This window comes from Octodon degus, unplaced genomic scaffold, assembly GCF_000260255.1.
Source record: "Octodon degus isolate 3935 unplaced genomic scaffold, OctDeg1.0 scaffold00012, whole genome shotgun sequence".
Classification (NCBI taxonomy): Eukaryota; Metazoa; Chordata; class Mammalia; order Rodentia; family Octodontidae; genus Octodon; species Octodon degus.
The window spans coordinates 20,582,034-20,596,825 of NW_004524588.1; the positions used below are offsets into that span (position 1 = coordinate 20,582,034).

Here is a 14,792-nt window from a genome sequence, read left to right on the forward strand (position 1 = left end):
CCATAACTATATGTTTTTTAATGAACATTTTAATGTTATGTATAACAGATCATTATGAATACAATGGAAACAAAGTTTTATCAATTTAATAAAAACATTTCAACATAAAATGGGGAGGTAATAATTGATACCTATATAGAGTATTTATTTTTAAAAATATTCCCAGCTTGAGGCTGAAACAAATAATTTTGCATTCCAAACTCTAAAACTATGATTTTCATGTGAGCTTAATGTAGAATTACAGCAGAAAAACAGAAACATTTTAATAAATTTCTTTTATTTGTCCTTAAATCAATAAAATCCCTGACTGCTACAGGTCTCCTTTAATAATATATATTTAACTCCTTTCTCGTGGAACAGTATTGCTAATGGCATATCATGTACACTCAAAATCAAAACAAAACAAATACTGTGTAATATCTAGAGGTGGATGTTGTTGAGTGCTAACATTTAACCTATGGTTTCAATGGATTTTCACTTTTTAATCCATAACTATATGTTAATCTGAGCAATAGATTTGACATTAAAAATAGACGTATAACAACCATTGTTAATTAGCTATTCTCATTTTGAAAATCTATAACATATGCATTGTATGGTACCATTTCTGTCACTTTTTCTATTTATTTTTGCTTCTGTTTTTACTCTTCAAAATAAAATTAAGTTAAATTAAATTAAAAAAAAAATCTTGCTCCTTCTGTACTTTTTGGAACAGTCAAGTTGCCATGGAAATACCCTAAGGAGATGTGTACATAGTGAGGCATGAGGAGAAATTTTTCCGCTTACGCTCTGAATTCTCAACTCTGAACAACATGTTCCCACGTTGAGTAAAATATGACTTTCAAAAAGCAAATAGTGTTAGGAAATGTGCGCTGGATCGTGAAAGTACTGAGTTGTGCGTGTCTGCTAAATCCTTGGTGTTGGATTTTGTTGAGAAGCAATTAGGAATTTACAGCCAGCAGTGGTTTGCTGACTTCCCCATGATTTGGGACACTGACCAGGCTTCCCAAGTGAGGAGGCTTGGTGAATCTTTTCATGACAGTGACACATAGTGACTGCTCATAGATTTGCATCCTAACTGGGTCACATCCGGGCAGTATGAGTGAAAAATGATGGGCAAGGAAGGTCCACCTTGGAGGGCAGGGACAGAAGTCAGAAGGTTAGAAAATGACCAAAGGGGCCTAACAGCTGATGACTAATTGCTAGACAGACCCTGGGTTGGGAGACATATTCAGGACTCAGGTTTTAACAACCTGAAAATATGACAGAACTTAGGAAAAGAGTTAAGTTTTGGCTACCAGTCATTAATAGGTAAAATGAAAGGATTAGTCTAAGGAAGAAATTTTTGTTTGTTCTGATGTGTCTGTGTGTGTTTTGTTTTGTTTTTCTACAGTGGGGATTAAACCCAAGGAGTGGTAAGCTACCTTCCTAACCATTTTTTTTTACTTTGAAACAGGGTCTTGTTACATTGGCCAGGTTGGCTTTTAAGTTGTGATTCTCCTGCCTCAGCCTTCCAAGTAGCTGGGATTACAGCTATGAACTACCATATCTGGCTGGCAGTTCTGCTTGTGATTGAATAACAGTGTACGATTTTCACTACTTACTATCTACTGATGTGAACCTAAACATATGTTTTAAACTCTGCTTGAGCTTTGATTTCTTCATCTGTGAAATTGGATGCTAACAGTGACCTTGTAATGAGCATAGGAAGATAAGACACAGACTGGGCAACGTTTGGGACTTATGAGGTGATCCATATATGGTGATTTTCTTCTTACTTAAAGAACAATAATGGATATATGCCTGTCTGACTGAGCACATTACACACTCTGGGAAGACTCCAAGTCACTAGTTGGCTAAAAATGTGTAAAATGATAGACGCTCAGAAGCCTAGCTCCTTTCTCCACACAGTGTATTTTAATGCAGAGCAGGCTGGCATAGCCGCACCAGCTCAGCGGAGCTCTGTGAGTCAGCTCTGCCTCGGTACAGAGCCAACCTGAGCGCTAACTGTGGCCGCAATCCAATCTTCATGCTACTGTCCTTACATAAGGGGATGTTTTCAAATGATGCATCAACATGAACACAGTCATGACTCAAAAGGAGATGAAATCCAGCCGAGCAGGGACAAAGGGTACCGAGGACCATTGCCACACACGTCAGGGCAATGAGGATGACTGGTTACAGGTACTGAAGGGAACTAGGAGGAAATCTGACCCCTAGGATAAAGTAATTGTGAATTGCAGAGTTTAGCGGTGTTGCTTCTATTTTTGCTTTGGTTTTTTTTTTTTTGTTGTTGTTGTTGTTGTTGTTGTTGCTATTTTGTTGTGGTGGTACTTAAGATTGAATTCAGTGTTTTTGTACTAAGATACATCTCTAGGCCTTTCTCATTTTTTATTTTGAGAAAGTGTCTTCTAACTCACCATCCTCCATAGCAAGCTTGAGTTACTCAGTTTAAATTCAAAATATGTGGTCCTTCAGCTGGGGATATCCAGGCTGCACATAACTTTGTCGCAGTGGTGCAAAAGCCATGGAGTTAAGTGACAATTTTCCAGTAAGAGACTAGGGGTACAAATGGACACTAGCCAGAGCACATATAAGAGTGGAGTGCTGACCCTTCCTTATTATACCACACTGTGAATAGACGACGTTTGCTTTTTCTCACACGAGTGGTCTTTGTGTATCTCCACACAAGTCAGAGATTTATAAATCACAAAGAAAGGAACCCAAATAGTGGGACATAGCACTGTATTACAATAGTCCATCACATACTTCTCCACTGTAAATTTGCACTGGCACAATGGTAGCCAGCTGTGTGTCTCAGTAGCTGGGCCTGGGGGACACAGGAAGCCCTCTTCCTGCCTACCCACCTGGCATCGCTAGCGAATGCCAAGGTGTGTGCATGTGAGCAAAAGAGACAAACTGGGGCTTTTACTCACGTGATGCTTCCTCTAACCAGGCTTGGTTTTTGTGTATGTTTCCTTGAGCATCACAAGGGTACAAGGCACCCACGCCATTCTTCTATCCTGAAAACATGTACTTGCCATAAATGGAATATTGCTGTGACTCATGGTAGCTGCGCCCTGGGGAAGCAAAAGCCCATCGGTGTGTTCACCCACTTGGTGGATGAATGGCCAGGTGCAGACGGGAGAGCTACAGCAGCAACTAGTGAATTTTACCCTTGAAATCTCTTTACTAAATTTCTGTGCATTTAGGATTTGGTTTTTGAAGAGTTTTCTTTTGACTTTCCTGGCAGAAGCACCCCAATGCAGTGCAATGGCACAGGGGCATCCAGATCTACAAATTTGGACTTGGAGGAAGTCGGAAGTGACACACCAGCTCATTCATGCATGGATGGCGAAGATGATAATGACTTTGAAGTTGGTCACTGAGCCAAAGCTCGTGTGACGGGGAAATGGAGCAAGAATCAACCAATACAGACGCAGAGAACGCAGATTTCCTTGACTGAGAGGACACAGAATGCAGCACTGTAAGTACAGATTTGACTGGTAGAAATGGCACACAGTGGCCGGGCAAGCAAATGGAACAATGCGGTGCTAGAACTAGGTCTGAAAATGTAAGGAGGAGCTTGGCAGGGGTGAAACCCACTGGGCGAATTGGTAGCGCTGCCATCCCGCCAGGGACCCCAAACTACAAACCGAGGCCAGGGGACATCCGAGGAGGACCTGGTCCTGCCCTTAGAGCCAGATGAACATGCAGGAACTTCCGGTGTTTTCAAGGTCAGAGCTAGAAAGCCCCAGGGAAGCAATAAGCAAGAGGATGGCAAGGCACCTGGGAACTTTCGGTTTCCTTATTTTCCCTGTCTTGTGCTTGTAAGACTGCTTTGTTCTTCCTAGCAGCCCGCCGTAGTTGCCAGTACTGCTGATGTCAACTCTATAGAGTGATGGAACCAGCCAGATAGCTCAGCGGACTAGAGCGTGTATTTAGGCAGACACAGGGACTGGGGCTCGATCCCCTGTGTGCTGTGCCAGCCCCGCCCCCAGGGCACGCTGATATGGCAATTGAGACTGGGCCTGGTGGCGCAAGCCTGTAATCCCAGCGCTTGGGAGGCTGAAAACAGGAGGATTGCTACGAGTCCAACCTGCATAGTGCAGCCTCCTAGACCCTGTACTAAATATATAAAAAGAAAAAGAAGAAAAAAGGCCAACATTTATGTTGAACATTATACAGCAATGAAAATATTGATAGGAAAACCCACACAACACAGAAGCCTGAGATAATAACACTAGGCAGCAAAACTAAAGTTGGAGTAGGTGGTGTTGATGGTTCTACAGCTATTACGATGCCACTCAAAACAGATCACTGGCCAGTAGTCGTGCTTCACTCGATCCCAAACCTGTACGGCATAAATAGTTTGCTAGATTACTAAGAAAATGACAAGGGCAAAACATCATGCAGGAATGTTCTTAGAGGGCTGGGACTGGAGCTCATAGGACACCATGGGAAGGAAAAACATGATGTTTCTGCCCAGGGACTACACAAAGAAAATGTTGTGGAGCACACTGTTGAGCTGACAGGTGAAGGCAGACAGAACAGCACAAAGACTTGTGACAAGAACAGGAAAACCAAAATGATGTCAACTGTGCCCTACAGGAGCGGACAGGAAGACAAAGCACGTGTGCTCTTGTATGAGCAACACTTGTGTATGGAACGTGCAGTTTTCATCTGTCAAGACTGCCTCAGGTGGGCCGGGGAGATGGCTCAGTGGAATAAGTGCTTCCCTGGCAGGTACGAGGTCCTGAGTTCAATCCCCAGTTCTGGAAAAAAAAAAAAGACTGCCTCACGCATGGTGGTTGAAACTGCACTTCCTCCTGTGGTGGTTTCGTTTGTATTTACATTGCAGTTTACATAGGCTTTTATTTCTGAAGCTACATCTTGGGTTTTATAAGCAAGCACACAGCTAATGTGAAAATGTTGTTGTTAATTCTAAGCACTCCTTACACATTTGATATTTTATTTTACTGATAACTTATATTTCCAGTTAGGGGCACATTATACTATATACAGAGAAGCACTTGGGGCTTGGGGATAACTCAGTGGTACAAGCACCCGGCTGGCAAGTGCAAGGTCCTGAGCGTGATGCCTGGTGCCAAAAATAAATAAATAAACAGAAAAGAAGCTCTTGCCAAAACAGGAAAACAAAGGAAGCGACAAGAATGGCCTGCCACTTAGTAAAGGAAAGCTCAGCCCAGGTGCTGTCAGTGTAATGACAGGTGCCCGGGGAGCATGCCTTTGTCACGTGTGAGGACTGCCTTGGGTGTCACAATTGAAGCGCTTGTTTTTGTGGGAGAGTTCTATTGGTATTGTCGTTGACATTAGAGTTGATTTCTGACGTTATCTCACATGTTTTGTAAGCAAGTACACAGTTGATGTGAAAGTGTTGATCCTTAGAATAAGTGTGGAATATGACAAAATTTCGTACTTATTTTCATACTTATTTCATGCTCCTGTTAACTACACACTGCATAACATAATAAGAACCTTCTGACAAGATGGTGAGATCAACAAGATGTCAAATATGTCCTACGGAAAAGGCCAGGAAAGCAAATCACACGTGCCCTCAGTGGAAGCGATGTGTGTAGGGAGCACGCCGTTGTCACGTGTGAAGGCTGCCTTAGGTGGCGCAACCAAAGTAAAGATCATTGTTGTGGTAGAGTTCTATTTGTATTTTCATCATAGTTCATGCAGAGATTTCTTTCTCATGTTCTATTTTATTAGACTTTATGCACCCGACACAGGCAATGTTAAAATCTTTGATGCTTTTTTATGAATACTCAATAAACCTAAAAAATTAATCTTTTGAAATATTCTCCTGTTTCATTGTTTAATAGAATAAAACTCATATAATTAAAATTCATAATTCATCAAGCTAATATTCTAAAGAACAAACGAGGGCTGTGCCCTTGCGAAAAAATTGGGGTGACGCCCTGCAGGCAACCTTCGGAAGAGCTTGCTGCTGCGCTTCTCATTACAGAACTCAGCGCTACACGAGCCGTTCTCACCCTGTCTGTCATTTTCCTAGCTATATAATCTCTTGGCTGTCCCAGTTATTTTTTCTCCTGCATTTCCTTTCTACTTTAATAGCCCTGAAACAAGTCAAATTCTCTTTCTTCACATTCTAATCCTCCTCAACCACTGCTACCAGATAAATCTCACAGAAACACAATTCTGATGTTGTCTCTTCCCTGATCGAGAACATTAAGTTGGAAAATTTTCAGTTTAAAAGCTAATTGTCTAGTACCCACTAAAGTAGCTCATCACCAACTTGCACTAGAGCACATAAAAATATTTTTACAGGTTGAAGCACTGGAATCAAGGCTGCTTGTTTCGGAATGGATTTTCCCAATTTTTATAGAGACAGTGAAGTTTTATTGGGGAGAAAAGGAAAAGATTACAAGTTCTACCTGCATTTGTCTTATAAAAGTTCTGCTCATCCAAAGGAACCAGAAGGGTGTTTTTCTTCTTACAGAATCTGGGGCACATCTTTCTGTGAACTAGGAAGCACCAAAGCTGAATCTCTACTGGATGTGTGTTGGTTTGGAAAATGAGGAAGAAGACTGTGATCCTCGAGTTCCAGCCTCGGCCAAGACACCCACATGGAATGTGTTAGCACAGCCTGGGCTCAGCCGTGCTGCTGGAAGCATTTCATCTAACTGAAGACCATCCTGCAGCAAAAAGTTACCTATGGTTGTCAGCTGATGAAAGAGGAGCAAATAGAGTATGGGCAGATCAGGCTGGCAGGAGCTTCCTAGGGCTGCTCTGCATGATCAGCTTGACAAAGCAAGTTTCCTGACTGGAGGATGGCTCCCCAGGAGGGCTGTCCCACCCCAGGATCAGGTCAGGCTCCAGTATTTCTCAGGTCAGCTCTGCCGCTGTCGCACTGTAGTCCTCACGTGGAAATAGTTCTCAAGCAGCATCTCTTACCCTCTGATCAGATGCAACGCACTGTCCTTTGAAGCACCATTAAAATAATTAATTTATGTCATGTTGTTTCACACACTTGAAATATTTAGGCCAAGAATATTGCAAAATGTTCTTGCTCCCTCCCTGAGATCAGCATTGCCTGAAGGAACATAAAAGCCACTGCCGGTGCCAAGGAATGCGAATGATGATTTCAACAGCTTTACCACTCATGTTGGGTTATCCAAACCATTATCCTTTTTTTCTGTAATAACAATGAAATGTTTTCATCTCCCATTGTCTTAAAAACAATTACTACAATGTAATTCAGGATTTTCTCTGATCTGTCTTTATATTTATAACCTGCAAGTCACACCACAGGAATAGCTGTTCCAAATGGTATGATCCATTATTCGCATGCTTTCTAGGTTGGGTACAGAATCTATACATTCTTCGTGTTTTACCACTATCTGAACTGACTAGCATTGTACAATCTCATGCAGGGTAAAGCAGAAAACCTTTTCCCTACTTCTTCATCTGTACCTTTTGTTAAGTCACTTCAGAAACAGCATGAGAGGGTCTACCTTTTCCTAACACTCACTGATTCTAACTGAGCACACCACGTAGACTTGTGTGATGCCCGTGTGTTTGTGTCCTCACACTCTGCAATGAGCATATTGCAAATAGTCACCTGGAGAAGTACTAAAATGCCTTCAAAAGGTAGGAACATGGTCTTATTTAAAGAATCCAGTTCAAAGGGCCAGCCAAATAGCTCAGTGGATTAAAGCACCTGATTAGGCACATGCAGGGACAAGGGTCCGACCCCCTGGCCTGCTGTGGGGCACATTGAGACTGGGTGTGGTGGTGAGTACCTGTAATCCTAGAACTTGGGACGCGGTAAACAGGAGGATCACTATGAGTCCGATCTACACAGTGAGACCCTGTAGACCCTGTCCTAAATACAAAAATAAATAAACAAATAAATAATTTTTAAAACCCAGTTCAGAATAATTGCAATTTATTTCAGCAAGATGTCTCCAGAAAGGTAATACATGATACCCACATTTTCTTCCCTCGAGGACCAGGGGATAGCCATAGGTACGGAACATCAGCCCGGCTCATCAAAAGTTCTAGCTGGTGATGTTCCCCTCCCCATTTTAAACCTTGTGTGGTGGGAGAAACAGCCCAATGGTGCATGTACACACCACACTTTTGCCTAGATGCGCAAGCAACTCTTGTGCTGGAGGTTCAAGGGTGAAGGACAGCTTCCAGCCTCCTCTTCTTTCTTTTCCAAATTACTAGTCAGCCAGGAATAGTGGCACAGGTCTTACAGATGATAGCAAGGTCAGGGCCCATCTGGAGGCTGTGGAACTACTCAACGTTTTCTTAGACTCCGGACTGGTGCTGACAGAAAGGCACTCACACTGTTCTTTGGCTGAACTCACAGGTCGCCACTTGCTGCTTTGAGGAATGTTTGTTATAATTAAAGAGACTTTTTTCAGACTTAGTGAAACATTTTTTTCTTGGTGATTTTGTTCGTTCTGAAACTAATTTAGCAATCTTGGAGTGTTTTCTATCTGAAAAGAATTAACCATAGTCCCACCATCTGGAACAGGGCTGTTTTTCAAGCATTAGTTCTGGAAGCTCAAGGAAATGGGGCTGGCATTTGTTGAGCTCCGAGGAGGGGCCCTGGGCTGTGTCACATGACCATTTGGACTGTGGTGGGAGCAGGCCAAAGGGAGAGCTCATGTGAAGATACGGGAAACTCTAGAGCCTTCATGTTCTCCCAGAGTAAGAAAGAAGATAAACCCCCCAGGTTCATCGATGAACCCCCCATGTTCATCATTTCTTAATCCCTTTATCTCATTTCCCTTCCACATAGAATATTTCAAAGTTTCTGTTGATAAATAGACATAACAATTGGCATATATGGCCTATGAAAAATACATGTAAAAAAGAAACTATGTTTTGTTTCATTCTATAATCAGATGGAGTATATTAAGACTTTTCTGGCAAATGAAATTTAGAATTTGGAAAAAATAGATGAGACTCTATACATTATCATGATCAGAATATTAAAAAAAAAATACATAAGTAAAAAAATCAGAAGAGGGACCAAGGAGATAGTTCAGTAGAATAAGTGCTTGCCTGGCAAGCACAAGGGCCTGAGTTCAATCCCTGGTCCCACAAAAAAAAGAAAAAGAAAAAAGAACAATCAGAAGAAAGTAGGTGTCTCAGTTACTCTTCTCTCCTTGCTAGGATAAAATATTCAACACCCAAAATTAAGGAAGGAAAGGTTTATTTACCTCATAGTTAGTGGAGGTTTCAGTCCATACTCAGCTGGCTCCAAGGCAGAGCAGCGCACGGCAGAGGGCAGCAGCTCATGGCCGTGGAAGGCAGCAACACAGCAAAAGCGAGAAGCAGCAGGAATGGCCACAGAAAGCAAGTCTGTCTCCCTTATGTTGCATGCAGGCTATCTGCCCCAGGCTGGGTGTAGCACTCCATCCACAATCCCAGCAGCATTTACACCCACACCCCCAGTGGCTCATGAGTCAATCACAAACTAGGAGTTCACCTCATGACTACGTGATGCTTTTGGGGGACAACTAGACACAAACCATAACAGTATGCTTAGGAATATAGCTCAGTAGTAGGCCAGTAGCCTGGGTTCAAGAGAGAGAGACAGACAGACAGAGACAGAGACAGACAGAGGCAGAGAGAGGACTCATAGTTAATACAGTATCTGAAGTTTTTCTCCTTTTGTCATGGCTACAGATGATGTACTCTCTTTTTCCTATTTCTTTTAGGAGTACTCTAAATTTCCATAGTGATATAGAAAACTTTTATTCTATTTTGTCAGGACCTGACTTGAAGCCAACCGCAGAATCCACCCCAGCACTGCAGCTGCCACGCCTATCTTTCACGCCTGGGCTCCACCTTCTGTACTCATTTTACTTTTCACATTTATTACTACTTTGCTTTTCCATAGAAGCAGCTGGCACCTTCTGTCCAGACCCATCTCCCCCACGGCAGGAGCCAGGCCAGGGCCGTGTGCAGGCTGAGCAAGCCCTGCACCCCTGAGCGACACCCCGAGCCCTGGCCCTGGCTTTCCTACTCTGCATAGTTGTGTACTCAGTGGCTGTATTTCCCTCCGTGTCCAAATCAGCTCCAAGCACCTTATCACCGCCTATCTACAGTTTTGCTTAAAGTAAACAGAGATAAAGCAAGGGGAAAGGGGCGGAAGGAGAGGGGAGGGAAGGATCGCGATGTGTCCTGCGCGCCGGTTCACAGGAGGCGTGCGCCCCATTCAGCATCCATTTCTGCACTAAATCCTGTCCAAAGACCATTCAGAATTGGTGGTCTTTGATCCTCTGTCCCTTTGAGGAAAAGCTGCTGTGTTTGTCTTGATTCAGGAAAAGCTGTCTGCTCCTGTGGGTACTAGAACAGGGGAAGGAGAGACTGCAGAGCCGCTCCGGGCCTGCACGCCAAGGAGGGCGGGGAGCCAGGCAGAAGACGAGTGAGAGATGAGCACAGGAGGATACAGCAGGCCAGAGCTAAGTTCCTTCTAGAGTAAGCGCGTTCGTTTTGTTGGTTTCTGGCATTATAACTGGTGAAACACATTTAGTGGTGAGAAGGATACTTTTCCCAACTATTCAGATGTGAAAAGGAGCTGGAACTACACACAGTTTTTTTCTCTGTGAAGTGACAGGAAAAAGCTGTCTGGCACCTCCAGTTTGGGAGACCTTACTCCTAGCGGGATTTGATTATACATTTTATACACATTGGGTGAAATTTCTCCAAACATTTATTTATGAACATACAAAAATGAAAAACAAAAGAAATGTAAATGGCACAGAGAAAATTCCTACCCTCGTAAACTACTTCTCAGGTGCACAGCGCTTTGATTTCCATCATTTTATCTAGCTCTGGTTCTCTTAATGTTTCTTTAGCAGGCTCATAAGCCAGCAAAGAAAAATCAACCAGCAGGTAGGAATGAGGGAAGTGTGGGGTAGGCAGGTAGCAGCAGTGATGAGGGCTGCAAGAGTTCAGCAAAATGTTTTTCTCTGAACATTCTTGAAGTCTTGCCTATTAGCGTTATTAAGCACCTATGAACAATGCTTGGGAGGGGACTGGAAGGGAAGGGAGGAGAGGGGAAGGGAAAAGACAGGGATAGTGGAAGGAAGGGGAGTGGAGGGGAGGAGGGGGAGGAGGAGGGAAGGGGAGTGGAAGGAAGTGGAGAGGATGGGCCGTAAAAGGACGGGAAGGGAAGGGGAGGGAGGGGAAGGCAAAGAGGGGAGGGGGAGGTAAGGAAGTGGAGGGGAAGGGGAGGGAGGGGATGGAGTGCAGAGGAAAGGAGAGAGAAGGGAAGGAAAGGGAGTAGAGGGAAAGGCAGGGGAGGGGAGGAGAGGGGGAGGGGAGGAGATGGAAAGGTGAAGGGAAGGGAGAGGATGGAGGAGTAGAGAAAGGGGAGGGAAGGGGAGAGGAAGTTAGAGAGGGGAAGGGAGGGATGGGAGAGTTGAGGGAAGGGGAGGGGGAGGAGAAGAGAAGAAAAAAGAACATAGAGAATTTAGGATGCCCTCTCCCCAATTTCAAATCATCTACCAATTTGAATTTGGAAATGAGAGAGAAGGAGACTGAACAGGAAAATAAGGAAGCATAAAAGATAGATGGGGAAAAAAAAAGATAGATGGGAGATGGGCAGTTCAGTGAGCCATGAATTCCCTTCAATTCTACAACTTCTGTTTGCAGAACAGCTATTAGAGTTTCATCTCTCATTAATAAATTGCATGGTGATCGATGATGTAGAGTGTGCCAAAGGAGAGTCACATGGAAAGAAAACATTCTCTCAAGCTTTCACAGAGAGCACATTGGCCAAGCAATGGCTGTGACTCATCCACATGGCTGACACTGACAAAGGTTCTACAATCTGAGGTACAGGATCTCAGGATAAATCCTGAGGGGATTTCACTGACCTTATCAGACCCAAAAGCTACAACTCTGGTTGCATAGGTCCTGCTTTACCTTGGTCTTAACCATCCAGAAGAAAAGTATAAAAATGAAATACAAGAAGTAAAGCCATGCTGTTATGTTGAGCTGTAGGGTAGTCAGGTCAGCAATTTCTGACATTGCCAGTCAAGCGGAAGACCCAATACTATTATGGACTACTGGACTCTTTTAGATTATTTTGCTGAGTTAACACACTTATAATATTCAAATAATGGAACTTAACCAAAAAAGGGGATACAGATGAATGTCCATTTTGTATCTGTGTATTCAAAGTGGTTAGGATAGATATATAGTCACATTCTCTTAAAGAATAGAGTGATTTGTTCTAATGGTGTTTGTAAATAGGATACCATGTCTGCATCTTGTACAGCAATTAACCACTGGGAGGAATGTATGCAGTGTGTTAATTATTGAAACTGCCAATTTGATTTGAAACTATCTCATTGCTATTTATCAATAAAATTATGGAAAAAATAAAAAATAAATTGCATGCCGAATTAAAACCTACTCCAAAATTTCCTTTTCACAGATCCTCTTTGTTCTTTTCTACCCACAAACTTCTCCTCCTTATGGGTTAGCAAACACACCCGGCGGTCAGGGGCAGGCACTTCCTACGAGGGGCTCAGACCTGAGCGAGTGTCTCCCAGACACTGCACCCTGCATATCATGGACTCTAGCTATGCATGTATGTGCACACACAACTGTTCATTTGCTTATATCATATGTATATAATTTCAGCAAATGTTCTTAATATAAAACTTCTTTTAGAAGGTGCTGTACAGTTTTGATATTTTACCAACTCAATTCATATTTCTTCTGAAACACATGGCACAAGCTCTAGTGAATTATAGTTAATTTTTCCAACATAAAATGCCCCAATTTTTTCTTCTGCTCCAGAAAGCATTTCTTGGAGATTAGTCACCGTTTTGCCTTGCAAAATTGGGAAGGTTGAGAGAAGTTAGTAAAGCAGGCTGCATCATGTGAAGTTGGGGTTCTTGGAAATGATCCTGCCGCCACTTGGATGTAAGTAACTCATTTTCATGAGTCAGTCTGCGGGTGATCCAAATAAACATTGCTCTATAAAAGGTAGGCAGCAGAGGGCTGATCTAGAAGGAAGTAGGAGAGAGCAAGTCACCAAGACCGAGAGGAGCTGCTGAAGCTGGCAGATGGAGCCCCTTGCTGTCCTGCTGTGGCTGTGTGTGGCCGCTTCCTCAGCCCACCCCCTGAGCAGAGCTGCGGAAAGGGAGGACGGCGGAATGGAGCTTCTTCAGGTAATTCACGGAAGCATCCATCCCTTGGGTGGGCAGGGCCAAGCGAGGAAACCGCTCTGCCTTTCATAGAATTATTCACTTACTGCATAGAAAGAGTTCAGGGACAAACAGGTCTAAACTTTCAGGTATAGAAAGGGCTTGATGTCACACCATTCAGCCTTCTCCTTTTACTCTCCAGAGAAAATGACGATCCAAAAGACTAGGCATCTCTTCTAGGTGGCAGAGCGCCCAGCAGAAGGAGCTGGAGCCACTTGAATGACTGGAGGATGTATCAGCCACGCCTCACTTGCAACGTTTTGGGGGGTATTTTAATACATACCGTTTCAGCAAATATTCATAGTGTTAATGTCGTGCTTACACAAAGGGCCTTTTAAAAACCCAGATCCTTGTGAGAAGCATGCATTGGAAATGGGAGGAAACTGAGTAATTACACCTGCAGTGCACAAATACATGCAGAAAGACCTATCTGGTATTTTGCTTTGGTCCTGTAAGGACACTGGGTATGCATTTGGATTTTCCACTTCGTTGCTTTGGTGGCAAACAAAGCAGCAGAGATTCTTAGCTCTAAAGGCAAAGATGAGGAGCCTGTCGTTGAACAATTACATGATATATGGCATTTATTACTTCAGTAAACTACCCCAATAATTCCAATACATTAAGAAAAGTCAGCTACTGCAAAGATTTACTATAAGTAGTTATAACTAAAAATCATAAGAATGACCTAAAAATGGTACTTATTCCACTAGTTTCGATAAGCAGGGTAACCATCAAAATAGATCTTAAAATGTAAGTAAATGAGGGAAAAAATAGCAAGAATTATTTACAAATTATACTTACTATTTCATCAGCAATACCTAGAAAAGTACTACAACCTTGGAAAAGGTCTGAAGCAGTTTGTTATAAGACAGAACAACAGTCCTTTGGTTAAAAAAATCCAAGAAATGCAGAAGTTCCTTGGGCTGGAGGTGACAGGGAAGCTGGACTCGGATACCTTGGAGGTGATGCGCAAGCCCAGGTGTGGGGCTCCAGATGTGGGCCAGTTCAGCACCTTTCCCGGCATGCCCAAGTGGAGGAAAAACCACCTCACTTACAGGTAAGGCGTCCAAAGGGCTTTAACACAGTACGGAATTTCACCAGCTGCGGAAATATACCACCAGGTGAAAATCCTTCCTTCCTCATTGTTCTCATGCAGGATTGTGAACTACACACCAGATTTGCCACGAGAGGCTGTGGATTCTGCCATAGAGAAAGCTCTGAGGGTCTGGGAGGAGGTCACCCCACTCACGTTCTCCAGGATGCACGAAGGAGAGGCCGACATAATGATCTCGTTTGCAGTTAGAGGTAAAATCCAAATCAGAACGAAACAAAAAGCACCTGAAATGCATCTCTTTATCTGGTGTTGTTTTATTACAAAAGACAACAGGGCCTAATAACCTTATCCAATTCTTCTTCTTCTTCTTCTTCTTCTTTCTTCTTCTTTCTTCTTTCTTCTTTCTTCTTCTTTCTTCTTCTTCTTCTTCTTCTTCTTCTTCTTCTTCTTCTTCTTCTTCTTCTTCTTCTTCTTCTTCTTCTTCTTCTTCTTCTTCTTCTTCTTCT

At 43.0% G+C, this 14,792-nt stretch overlaps 1 protein-coding gene across 1 annotated transcript in view; it reads left to right on the forward strand.

The window, feature by feature from the left end:
* The first annotated feature begins 13,058 nt into the window (after positions 1-13,058).
* The window catches only part of LOC101589468 (stromelysin-1), an 8,002-nt gene continuing 6,268 nt past the window's right edge, over positions 13,059-14,792 (forward strand). Inside the window, exons 1-3 of the mRNA XM_004626146.2 lie at positions 13,059-13,196; positions 14,045-14,289; positions 14,389-14,537. Coding sequence (XP_004626203.1) covers positions 13,092-13,196; positions 14,045-14,289; positions 14,389-14,537 — 499 coding nt within the window. The 5' untranslated portion in view covers positions 13,059-13,091. The remainder of the gene's footprint in view (positions 13,197-14,044; positions 14,290-14,388; positions 14,538-14,792) is intronic.